This window comes from Erythranthe guttata, chromosome 10, assembly GCF_056151865.1.
Source record: "Erythranthe guttata isolate IM_541 chromosome 10, IM_541, whole genome shotgun sequence".
Taxonomy (NCBI): Eukaryota; Viridiplantae; Streptophyta; class Magnoliopsida; order Lamiales; family Phrymaceae; genus Erythranthe; species Erythranthe guttata.
Window position 1 is genome coordinate 1121669 of NC_142542.1, and position 12935 is coordinate 1134603.

Here is a 12935-nt window from a genome sequence, read left to right on the forward strand (position 1 = left end):
ATATATATATATATATATATATATATATATATATATATATATATATATATATTTGGAATAAGAACAGAGTATAAAAGCAGAATATAGTAATCTAACAAAACCACTAATTAATCATCCCTAATTAATTGCCATAATAAAACCACGCATACCACTAATTAATCATCTCATCCCGTGCCTAATTAATTGGCATAATAAAACCAGCAGCCACTAATTAATCCCCTAATTAATAAATCCAGATCCAGATCCAGATCCAGATCCAGCAGCCACGCCACATTTCAAACTCATCTAACAAAACCACAAATTAATCCGTAATTAACTGCAACTGGTGTTTACATGTAAACTATCTCATTGTGAAAATCTGAATCAAGCTGGTCAGGGCTCACTTTAAGCATTCCATTGAAGCCGAATCGTCGTCGCAGTTCTATGGCACCATCGACGTCTTGTCTAGTTCGCACGCGTAATTCCAGAAAGCTTTCAATTTCTATTCCGATCATGATGTACCTCCGCAACCACGCCGTTTCCATTTCTGAACGGGGCGTAGATCTAGGACGATTTCGCCTTGCTAACCTATGTTCCCTCCTAGCCTGGATAAATTCCCTCAGTAGGTCCAAAGTCGGAGATCGAGGAGGAGCGGCGGCGGCGACTGCTGGTTGAACTTGAGGAGGGCCGGCGCCTGCTTGTCCTGCCATTTTTGGGTGTGAAAAAAAGAGGTGAGGGGATTTGTGTGGTGGTATTTATAGGGGTTTTTTGGCGCCTTTTTTTCTCTACTGAAAACTCAATCCATCAATTTGGAAGAATCTCGAAGGATTTTTTGAATTCAAATTTGTGTGTGTGTGTGTGTGTGTGTGTTTGAGGTGTAGGCGTGTTTGTTTTTGTGCAATGCATCGATGATGTGGCAGTGAAAATGAAATCAGGTTATTGTTATTCCCTTCATTCAAGATCAAAACATCTACATTTATTATTTTGCGTATCCTAATTTAGCTAAATGGGCATGTTATGCAAATTGAATCAGACTCTTGTCTGTAATTTCCCTTTTGCTTGCTTACTTCAATTTGTTTCTAGAGTTTAATAATAATCAAATAGTTAATTAAATCATCCACCATTCCTACTAATTTTATATTTGGGGGCTTCACCACTTTATTTTTTAATTTGGGTTTAGCGTTCGGCATTCATATATTACCTTAATTGTTAAAAGGGGTTGCCTACGGTCCGAGAGGATCGTACTTCTCGGACCCTAACGATTGAATCTGGGAATCGTACATCATCGTATATGCATCATAAACTTAAATCTATAAATAATATCCATTAAAAAATATTATAATAATCGATAATTAACCAAATTACAAGTCAAATTAAATAAATGTTTTGTTTGTTATTTTGAAAATGTACTGCCAATAACATGTTTGCAATCAGGGTGAACTTGTTTACAATGTTTCTCTTGTGTTATGTGCTTGTTTTTATGTCTCAATTAGGTAACCATTGGACATAATCCATTTATTTCACTTTGATCTTAAAGTAAGTTTTTCTTGTCTTTACACTTTGAAATACCTGACATCCTTATTGTTGTAGTTTCATTGTTTATCTCTCTATATACATATTCCCTCAAGTCATTGTTCATGTTAAATGTAGGGATTTTTTTAATGGAAATGTGAGGAATGCCATATCATATTTTCGTGTTTAATCTACTGATCTGTGAAGTTTTTTGAATCCATTAATCAGGCCTATAAATCAAAACAAAGAGCTAAATAAAATATAAAATTTGAAAATATGCCCTGTAGCCTGTAGGTTTCTATTGTGATTATCATTTGGAAGTACTTTTTTCAATAAAGAATTATGGGATTATAATGGGTCTATGTCATTGCTGTAGTTTCTCCGTGTGGTGGATTTCGTCTTTTGTCCCCATTTTTCGTCGGGGGAGCAGAGCATTCAAAGAATGAACCTAATGACAGGGATTACTTGGCTAACCATTCATTTCGCTAGCTAAATTTCTATTTTGTTGCTCGGGTTTTGTGAACTAGTATTTGATTGTTCAGAAAACACCTATGTTTTATGGACAATTTGTTATGCAGTTCTAGTGCAGGCCGAGTATTGCGTTACTTATGAAAATGATTCAAATTGAAGGCTTGTTGCAAATAGCCTGAAATTCCGTATATCGAGTGGGGATGATAAAGAAGAGCTTATTGTCATTCGAGATGAGATCGCACAGTGATATGTGTTCATTGAGATATTGGAATGTCTCATTGTCTTTGTTCCAAGTAAAGTTGTTAATGTTGCCATTCCAATTTGTAATCAACTTGCTCTCATAAACATTAATTTCAGTAGTTATTAAACGAAGACTATTATTTTTTCAGCTACGACTTATTAAACTAAAATTATTAATTTTAGTTGTTACTAGGTCCAGTTAAGTTGCTCGAGTTTGTAGAACTGTATAACGTAACTATGTACATACGGATATCAGCCTAGCAAACCAAATAAGACATGTATTGTAGCTAAATGAGCGATCAGTTTCTGGCCGAGGATATTTATTTTCATAATGAATATGCACTTTCCGAACCATTGATATAAAAAACGACAAAGAAAAGAAATTTAGATGTACATTGAATGCAATAATATAAGTATCATTTTATTCAACAAGTTTCATATGTAGCAAACATATTTTACCCTCATGATCCAAGGAAAAATCACATCATAACTGGGTATACTATGTACAAAACTCAGGCCGATGCAGCACGGAACACCCTGCTCCAGCTTAGACATTCTGCTGACTGAAACTGATTTAGCTTCTTCACAGTGAGCTTTAACATCAGAAAAAATCATCGGATTGTCCAATATACCGAGGTTTTTTCACTAACTCTAGAGAACAAGAATATTGCTCTAACCGAGCCAATTGAAAGGAGTTGTCACTTTTTATCAGATCAACGTATTCCAAGTCTTTTCGAGCAAGGAAACATAACATAACATGAGGAGTTGAAAGATTAAAAGCATTAGTGTCAAGACCATGCTAAAACAAAATTAACTAAGCAGTGACGGCATGATGATACAAGTTGTCTTTTCAACCTAATTCACCAATTTAATTTTCGTCATTTGATTAGTAAAAAATCACAGTACTTGAATGGATTTTATTTGTTGACCATGAAATAGAATATCATAATGCAAAATTACAAGGGAAGATAGACCGATTTAGGTACACTTTCAAAGAAAAGGGGCGAAAACCTAATTATTTGTACAACACCTAGTTCTTTGATAACTTTGAAACCTAAACAATTCGTTACTGAAATAGGAAAGGTGAACGCAGTGGCGAATCCAGGTTTTTTACCAAGGGGGTGCGAGATTGGATAAATGTTTACGGAGGTTCGGGGGATAATTTAGAAAATATTCGGACATAAACTTGATGAAAATGTTCGAAAAACTATAAATTAATTATAGTTTCTAGTAGCAAAATGTGTATTTAAATAGTAGCACCATAAATATATTATATATATATAAAATAAGAATTTAAAGGTTATAAATATTACAAAAAAAAAAAAAAAAAACATGTAAAATATTTAATAAGGTTTTAAGAAGATTATTTAAAAAGGTTATAAATATTACAAAAAAACATGTAAAATATTTAAATATTTAAAAAGGTTATAAATATTACAAAAAAAAAAAAAAAAAAACATGTAAAATGCACTGTATGGAGTTTTGAACTCTGCACCTCCCAAAAAATTACTTGAAGGGGATCACTATTTCAAATCCCAACTTTTGCTTACTTGAATACCAAAAAAATAAAAAATAAATAATTAATTGTAAATTACTTTAATACCCTTAATGAAATTAAAACCAAAAAAATATTACAAATATTATTTTTCTTTCTTAAATACCAAATAAACAAAAACTCAAAAAAACCATTTCCCTCCTCCACCTCCTTCTTCTCCCTCCCCAAAAACCCTTCTAAAAAATCTTCCTCACAACAAACCCTTCTAAAAAATCTCACAACAAACCCTTCTAAAAAATCTCAAAACTAAAGAAATTAAAACCTCACAAAACGTATAAAATTGAGTTATAAGACAATAATATGGTAGTATATATGAAAGGAGAACACATTAAGGTAAGTATCGATGTCTTTTTTGAGCTTCGAAGTCGATTTTGAAGTTTTTTTTTTTTGAAACCCGCCGGCAATTTTCGACACATACAGGTCGATTTTTTGGTCAATTTTCGACACCAACGTGTCGAAAAAAAAAAAACAAAAAAAAAACAAATTTCGACACCTACCTGTCGAAAATTCTCCAAATTTCGACAGGTATGTGTCGAAAAAATACTGTTGGCAAAAAAAAAAAAAAAAAAAAAAAAAAAATTTTTTTTTTTTTTTTTTTTTTTACCAATAGTGTTTTTCGACACAGTCGAAATTTGGAGAATTTTCGACAGGTAGGTGTCGAAATTTGTTTTTTTTTTTTTTTTTTTTTTTTTCTTTTTTCGACACGTTGGTGTCGAAAATTGACCAAAAAATCGACCTGTATGTGTCGAAAATTGCCGACGGGTTTCAAAAAAAAAAACTTCAAAATCGACTTCGAAGCTCAAAAAAGACATCGATACTTACCTTAATGGCTTCTCTTTCCACATATACTACCATATTATTGTCTTATAACTCCATTTTATAATTTTTGTGAGGTTTTGATTTTTTGAATTTGGAGATGTTTTGGAGGATTTAAGAAGATGAAAAAGATAGGGTTTAATTGGGTTGTCGCGGCAGTTACGAGCACGTGCGGTGGCGTTCGGCGGCGTTCGGCGGCGGCGGCGGCGGCGGTGAGGGTTGGAGAGGAGAAGAAATGGTGGAGGTTTTTTTTTTTTTTACAACAAAGGGTTTTTTTTTTTTTTTTTGGTTTTTGAATAGGTAATTTCTAAAAAATTTTGATATAATTGATATTTTGTATGAAAGGGTGTTTTTGTACTTTTCTTTTTATTTTGGTATTAAAGTAAGAAAAAACTGATAAATATGTACTCAATTTTGGTTTTAAACTTGGTAGTATTCAAGTAAGCAAAAATTGGGATTTAAAATAGTTGCCCCCTTACTTGAACGCTTTACCATTGAAGCTAGAGCAACATTACATTAAAGAAATACATCGAAATAATTATAGAACATAAATATATAAGGAATATTTTTATTTTTTAAAATCAAGGGTGTGCAGTTGCACACCCTAGAACCATAGTGGATCCGCCAGTGGGTGAACGACTCGGTAGATTATGTATGAAGGGTAAGGGTTCCCAAGAATTTTGCCAGAAAAAATAAATAGTGGGACGAACTCCAGGAGACCGAAGCCAAGGATTTAAACGTAGCGTACCATTTGTTATATTAGATCTAATGAAGGATTATTATTGTTCTTTTTTCATTTATCTAAATATAATTTTTCATCTAATGAATATTAAAAGATTGGTGATGATTATGATAATTTTTTTCAGAAGATCGACGATGATAAATAGAAAAAACAATAATGAAGATTAGGGTTTAAAGTTTAGGAAGAATATACTTAATATGATTTTTTTTTAATTTGTAATTAACTTTTAAATTATTGATTTTCTAATTAAAATTTTATGTTTAATTGAAAGGGTTTTTATGTAATTTTATTTGTATCCTAGGGGTTGTACTCTTTTTTACTAGTTACGTACTAATCATATGTGACACATTCTTATTGGTTAATTTATTTTTAGGATTTTGAATATCTTTAATTCATAACTTTTACTGTTTCACATTCCATTCCCCTTGCAGTTGGGTGGAACATTTAAATCATTGCACGAAATAGTAATTATAAAAGTAGAACTTGATTTTTGTTTTACTTTTTGTTAATTAGACCAAGTATTAAAAATGTAACAACTAAATATTTTTTAATTAATTATAATCGTTGATTCTAAGCACGATCTAATACAACCTAGTACGATCCTAAAAAAACATAGATTACAGTACGAATCTAGTAAAAATAGATCGTACATGAATGTACTGACATCGTACTTCATGCAAATTACTTTATTAACCCTACAAAATCAACACAGTAAATTAAAAGAATCATCAATTCTATTTTTTTTAGAAGATTGTTTAAGTCATTAAACGTAAAAGAAATCAAATTCTCAATAATTTTACACAAAACCCAAAATTCCCAATCCCTATTCGCTAAACCACACACAGATCTTCCCCATCGTTCTTCGTTGTGTGGCGTGTTCGATATTTGCTTTTGTATATGAACATGTTTATTATGACTTCTGCACATTCATCTCTTATACTTTTAACTTTTTAGGGCGGGTGGGTGGACTGAAGATGAATCTTGAAAATTCTACCAATACATGAAATTTCGATGAATTTAGAGGTCACAAATGAAAAAAGAATTTCTCATTATCTTTGATGTTAATTAGTTCTGTATCCTTTTGTGATGAGTCTGAGCTCTTAAAACCTCATTTGGATATTTAGGAAAAGTAGGCTGTTACTTATGTTCTTTTGGACAAATTTTTTTAAACCTTAGTACTTTAGAAAGGACGTTTTGGAAATTGATGTCTCAATTCAAAATAAATCGATAGTAGTAGTTGTTTGTCATATTTTTAAATCCATAGAACGAAAATTATACAATCTTGCAAAAATAAGTAATTCCGAACAGATTATTCAATAGTCATAAAGATACTAATGCCTATAGAGTTAGTTAAAGAATAACCAATTCAATGTGTTGAGGTACTTGTGATTCAAGTTGTTGCTTGGCATAAACTCGTGAAATTCGTTCCTCGACTAATCTCTCAGGCCGTAACGGTCTATGGGAACGAGTGGTCGGCGGATAACTTGGATCAATAATTAATTTCTCAAGCGCCACACAATTCTCTAAAATGCACCACACTAATTCAACATCACTTGAGCGACCATAATAGCCACAAAACTTGAAAACTTTAAGGTGCTCATGGGGAAACTTTACAGTATTCTTCACTTGTCCATCTGACCTCGTGGAATCACAACAACATAACTGCAAATGGAGGAAAAAAGTAAATAACTAAGAAATACGTCGATTGCTAGTATGTAAAAACAAATAAAGGTCCACTACTCACTACAAAAAAATTATAGTGATTAAATTTTAATATATGCATTCATGTTTGCTTCTTCTATAAGTTGATATATAATAAAAAACAGGGGAGAGGGGTTAGGTTACCGATATGATTATTGCAAACCTACCTGTAAAACAAATTCCTTTAAGTTAGGAGATGCCCTTATGAAAGGGGTTAGTCCGAAAAGACTTTTATCACCGCTTATCCAATATCGTATGGCCAACTTTTTCAGTTTAGGAAGTGTGGGTAGATCAATGTCCTGCGAAATTAACCTTAAGTAAGGAGTAATTATTATGAGTAAATAAAAAAGGATTAACAATCACAAACTCCATTGTCTAACCTTTACTTTGCTGTCCAGATTCAAGTAAAGAATCTCCAATTGGGAAATGCAGCACGAAAGTGTAGAAAGTTTTTTTTTGACAGCGCGATAAGGAATCGTTAAAATAAGAGATAACTCAACAAGCGCGGGAACATTCTCAAGCAAGAGCCCTTCCACTTTCGGCACAGTAAGTGAAATAAGATTCGGGGCTGAAACCTTAACAGATTTTAGACGGAAGCAGAAGCGCAAATCCAAGTGTTTTAAAGCGAGGGATGGACCACAAACTTCAAGATTTGATAGCTTACTTGTGTAAGTAACAACCAATTTTTCGAGCGAAGGGCAGTTGCGTAAAAAGAACTCAATAGCTTCACCGGTTACATTAACACATTTCAAAGACAATGCTTTGAGGGACTTAAAGTTAATAGATGAACTTTGTGAAGGGTGTTTCAAGAATTTCTCCGGGAAATTATAATGTGTATCCTCACAGCCTGAATTCTCAAATTTTGTTTTAAAATCCAACTCCAACTTCTCAACATGTCTCGAAAGCGCAAATTCAAGCCATTGAGTGATTGAATTCTTTACCGATCGGCTTAAATCGAAACATACTCTGAATTCTTTCAAGGTGGTCGCTTTGTGTGATTGGATGACCCGATTCACCCACTCTACATACTTGCCACTCTCTTCACCGTGTAACTCATAGTCTCGTGCAATCTTCAACAATGCACTTTCTGCATCAAAATCGAGGCGCGGGAAGTCTTTCCACAAGTTTATCCAGCGAGAAGAAAGAACACTAGTGCGTGCAACTTCCTTCATCGATAGAAAAGATAGGATAGTGACGAGAATGGCATCCGGCAATTGACTTATCCGATCATTATCAACGTAGCATCTCTTGCCGCACTATTTTAAACAAATTAAAATCTTATCAGAACCAAAAGAACGATGCTAGTTGCAAATTGAAGATTTTATCTACAGAAATCCCAACATAACTTCAAATTTTCGAGTTGCTAATTGAAGGGGAAAAACAAGCATCAGAGTTTGAATAAACACATCAGGGAACAAAACCATGGGTTCAGTTTCTACCTTCATACATACAACATATAGCATGAGTGCGAGAAAAATAAATAAAGTTTTAAACTTTCGATTTACAGATAGATAAAAGAAAGAGAGAATTAAAAAAAAAAAAAAAAAAAAAAAAAAGGCCATAGCTTTTCTGCGAGCTCACCTTCTTGGGTCGAAGTTTCCAATCAATTGTGACTCCCTTCCCCACCATCTTTGGACAAAAAATCTCTCTCAATTGCTAGGGAAAAAAAATAATAAATCTGGAAATAGAAAACTGAGGCGCTACAAGTATTTTATTTTTCAATTAGAAATCACAAGATGTTTTGGTTATGGGCTGGGCTGGTTCAAAGTTCGATTCTAAATGGGCCCACTTTTTGTTTCTATTTCAATTATCATTGAACCAGGGCTTCTCTTTTTTTTTTTCCTTTAATATTGATACGAAAAAAGTAAAAACTACTTCTCAAAAAAAAAAAAAAATAAAAAAAAAAGTAAAAACTAGTAACCGCCTGAAATAAAAAAAAAAAAAAAAAAAAAAAATCGGTTGATTCTTAATTTTACCCTTATTGTAAATTTGTAACTAATAACGCAAACAACATTTTTTTTAAAATAATATATAATAAGATTTCTAAAATTTTGAATGGGAAAATTACAACCACCGCTGATGTATAGTCAAATTATAAACAACTCCTTCATATTTGGATAATTACAGTTACCTCTCAATTATGAATTTTCTTACACTTCCACCCTTATGGTGTCAAATTCAACATAATCTTCTAGATTTCGTGGAATATTCTCTAGTTTGTACTCGTTTTGTGTAAAAATGCAGTTTCTGATGCACCACAATTTGATATCTACAAGCTAAAAAACACATGTTATGACCATCTTGTTTCAAATGTGGAGCTCGAATGAAATAAATTAAACGGGTACATAATTGAGAATATTTCATATAATCTAGAAGATTCTACTAAATTTGATACCGCAAGGGTGGACGTATAAAAAGATTTATAGTTGAGTCGTTGACGAATAGTTGTAGTTACCAAAACATGAGAGGTTTTTTTGTAATTTAACCGTATCATAGGATTGTTGTAATTTACCCAATTTAGAAATGCATCTATCTAAACAACATTTTTGTAACATTTGAAGTATGTTTCGTTGTCAGTTATAAGCATTTTCAAATTACTGCCACTTGTATCCCATGAAATAGCAATTATATATAATTATTCGCGTGATTTAATCAAATTACTTTAATTAGTCATTAAAGTAAAATTGCAATCCATATAATAGAAGAGAGAGCTTGCAACCTCAATCATGATAGCTATATACTAAATCTTCTGAAAGTTTGATCCTTTAAGGTTTTCTTTTTTTCTTTTTTTTATTTTTTTTTATTTTTTATTTTTTATTTTTTATTGTAAGGTTGATCAGACCACAATGCAATCATTGATTAACTAAGAAATTACACATGCATTTGTTTCTCTAAAACTTAACTAAAATTATTAACTGGTTCACACTTGAATGATTTATTCAAATAATGAATTTACAATTACAAACGATGGAGTGCTGCACAAAGTTGAATTAAGTTTGTTTACGATTGAAGAAAATTAAAGCTTCAGCACTCCAAGAAATTGCGCCAGACTGCAATATATTAAATAAAGTTTCAATTTATTGCTCCTTACTCGAATTAAACACCAATTTCTCAGTCATTAATTAAAGCAGTTAACACAATTGGCTTGAATCGTGTGCCCACTGCACCTGTTATATGTGCATGCATGCATGCATATGTTTTACACTTCAACACATGCACAAATTCAAATCTCACTTCAATCTTCAATTTTTATAGAAAATAAACGAAAAAAAAAATGAGCGATTTCTGCAACGATGAAGTCGACAAATATACGAACGACGGCACGACTGATTACCGCAACAATCCTGCTATCAAACAGGAAACAGGGACATGGAAAGCTTGTCCTTACATTCTTGGTATGCATGCATGCCCTAATTTTCTTTTCTTTTTTTTTTTTTATTTAATTACTGTTATAATTATATAAACTTCTTTTTTTCGTGTTCTTATACAGGAAATGAATGTTGCGAAAGACTCGCATATTACGGGATCAACACGAATCTAGTTAACTATCTAAAAATCCAGATGAACGAGAACAACGTCGCGGCAGTTAACAACGTCACAAACTGGTCGGGAACTTGCTACGTCACACCATTACTCGGAGCTTTTCTTGCCGACGCGTACTTAGGAAGATACTGGACCATCGCCACTTTCTCCACCATCTACGTATTCGTAAGTCTCCGTAAATTCTTCCATATACTACACATGAACAAATAAACAAACAAAATCCGAGTTTTTTTTTCAACGTTTTGTCACAGGGAATGACAGTTTTGACCTTATCAGCCTCCGTAAACGGCCTAAAACCTATCTGCGACGACAAAAACGTGTGCAGTCCAAACGGGCTTCAAAAGGCCGTTTTCTACACGGGCATGTACTTGATCGCGCTAGGCACCGGCGGAATCAAGCCATGTGTTTCCTCTTTCGGTGCGGATCAATTCGACGATTCGGACGAGTCGGAGAAGAAGAGCAAGAGTTCTTTCTTCAACTGGTTTTATTTATCTATAAATATAGGGGCGCTTGTTGCGGCGACCGTGCTTGTGTGGATACAAACGAACGTCGGATGGGGGTGGGGGTTCGGCATACCGGCGGTGGCCATGGCTTTGGCTGTCGTCAGCTTCTTTTCCGGCACGCGCCTTTATAGGAAACAGAGGCCCGGCGGGAGCCCGTTGACTCGGATTTGCCAGGTCATCGTTGCTTCTTTTAGAAAAGTCGGTGTGGATGTGCCTAAGGATAAATTTGATCTTTATGAAACTGAGGAAGAACAAGAATCTGCAATTAAGGGGAGTAGGAAACTTGAACACACTGAAAAATTGAGGTAATAATTATTAGGGTTTTAAATTCTCAAAATATTTATCTTATATATAAAAGAAAGAAATGCAGCCTTAAGAAACCAAGGAAATTTTTGAAAAAAAAATTCTCTACTAATTTTTTATTCTATTTTTTTCTTTATTTTTTTCGTTCTTATCTCAGTTGCAACAACTTGCATCTTTCTTCATTATTCAGCTTTCCTTTTAGTGGCATCTTACAAAATAAATTTATTTTCTATTTTTTTTTCTCTATGATTTTTTATTATTATTATTATTGATATTTTTTCTTTATTAATTGATTCATCTGTTTAACAATCAGTTTCATATTTGGAAAATTGAGTTTATATAATATGTTGCGGACTAGGTTTATTTATCAAATTTGTATGAATGTTGATGTTGTTACTGTAATTTAAATATCACTAATAAATTTTATTATTATACTATAAGTTATTTTTATTATAATTGTTATTGTCACGTATTAAATTAAAATTTTTATATGTGGGTATGTTTATTTACCTAATTGCCCCTGATTTGTTATGTTCGTTGGCCAACTGATTCAGTTTCTTCGACAAGGCAGCAGTAGAGACACAATCAGACCGGAAAAACGGGTCGAAAATTAATCCATGGAGAGTCTGCACTGTAACTCAGGTCGAAGAACTCAAGGCCATAATAAACCTTCTTCCGATATGGGCAACCGGAATCATTTTCAGCGCGGTGTACAGCCAAATGGGCACACTCTTCGTCCTACAAGGAAACACAATGAACCTCCACGTCATCAAATCATTCGAGATCCCATCCGCCACTCTCTCTCTCTTCGACACGGTCAGCGTCATCTTCTGGGTCCCGGTCTACGACAAGATCATCGTACCCTTCGCCCGAAAGTACACCGGCAACAAAAATGGGTTCACCCAGCTCCAGAGAATGGCGATCGGCCTCGTCATCTCGATTCTCGCCATGGCTATAGCGGGAACACTCGAAATGATTAGATTGAATATGGTGAGAGAAAATGACTACTATGAATTTAAGCATGTGCCGTTATCTATATTCTGGCAGGTGCCGCAGTATTTCGTGATTGGGTGCGCGGAGGTTTTCACGTTCATCGGGCAGCTCGAGTTTTTCTATGAGCAGGCACCCGACGCGATGAGGAGCTTGTGCTCGGCGTTGTCGCTAACAACAGCGGCGTTTGGGAATTATTTGAGTACTTTGCTTGTGAGTATTGTGGTGCACGTTAGCACGAGAAATGGTGGGCCTGGATGGATTCCTGATAATTTGAATTATGGTAGGCTTGATTATTTTTTCTGGCTTTTGGCGGTACTTAGTGTATTCAATTTAGGGGTTTATTTGTTAGTGGCAAAATGGTATACTTATAAGAAGGCATTAGGCACAAGTGAGTGATACATATACGTACACCATGAGTATTTCAATTTTGAACTGCACTTTGTTTAATTTTATTAACGTTCTTTTGATTAGTAATAATTGATTTTTTCAATTCTTGTATGATCAAGTTCAAATGCCATTTACCAAATTACATGTTTAAATAAGGCTAAACAAATGTGATTATATGGAATAGAGAATA

General features: G+C 33.6%; 2 protein-coding genes and 1 long non-coding RNA gene across 3 annotated transcripts; 2 read left to right on the forward strand and 1 right to left on the reverse strand.

Annotated features, from left to right (window-relative positions):
* The first annotated feature begins 209 nt into the window (after positions 1–209).
* On the forward strand, positions 210–2379 carry LOC105953060 (uncharacterized). The gene is made up of 2 exons (XR_016033912.1): positions 210–710; positions 1868–2379. It is a non-coding gene; the product is annotated as an uncharacterized LOC105953060 (long non-coding RNA).
* A 4128-nt stretch (positions 2380–6507) lies between these two features.
* Positions 6508–8729, reverse strand: LOC105953052 (F-box/LRR-repeat protein At3g26922). Its single transcript, XM_012976679.2, has 4 exons — positions 8598–8729; positions 7397–8272; positions 7184–7315; positions 6508–6977 (listed from the first exon to the last, which is right to left on the reverse strand). Exons 1-4 carry the CDS (start codon positions 8643–8645, stop codon positions 6666–6668), a joined length of 1368 nt encoding a protein of 455 aa, XP_012832133.2. The 5' UTR covers positions 8646–8729; the 3' UTR covers positions 6508–6665.
* A 1115-nt stretch (positions 8730–9844) lies between these two features.
* LOC105953057 (protein NRT1/ PTR FAMILY 8.1) lies at positions 9845–12848 on the forward strand. The gene is made up of 4 exons (XM_012976683.2): positions 9845–10411; positions 10507–10724; positions 10811–11367; positions 11920–12848. The coding sequence occupies exons 1-4, from the start codon at positions 10291–10293 to the stop codon at positions 12752–12754; spliced, it is 1731 nt and encodes a 576-aa protein (XP_012832137.1). The 5' UTR covers positions 9845–10290; the 3' UTR covers positions 12755–12848.
* Positions 12849–12935: the final 87 nt, after the last annotated feature.

Bases quoted from the DNA above. Each gene is read 5' to 3' on its own strand.
- LOC105953052 (XM_012976679.2), bottom strand. From the start codon at position 8,645: ATGGTGGGGAAGGGAGTCACAATTGATTGGAAACTTCGACCCAAGAAG. The intron at 7,316-7,396 runs GTTAGACAATGG...TTAATTTCGCAG, and splicing joins ATCTGGACAGCAAAGTAAAG to GACATTGATCTACCCACACT. The intron at 6,978-7,183 runs GTAGGTTTGCAA...CTCCATTTGCAG, and splicing joins TAAAGGAATTTGTTTTACAG to TTATGTTGTTGTGATTCCAC.
- LOC105953057 (XM_012976683.2), top strand. From the start codon at position 10,291: ATGAGCGATTTCTGCAACGATGAAGTCGACAAATATACGAACGACGGC. The intron at 10,412-10,506 runs GTATGCATGCAT...GTTCTTATACAG, and splicing joins AGCTTGTCCTTACATTCTTG to GAAATGAATGTTGCGAAAGA. The intron at 10,725-10,810 runs GTAAGTCTCCGT...GTTTTGTCACAG, and splicing joins TCTCCACCATCTACGTATTC to GGAATGACAGTTTTGACCTT.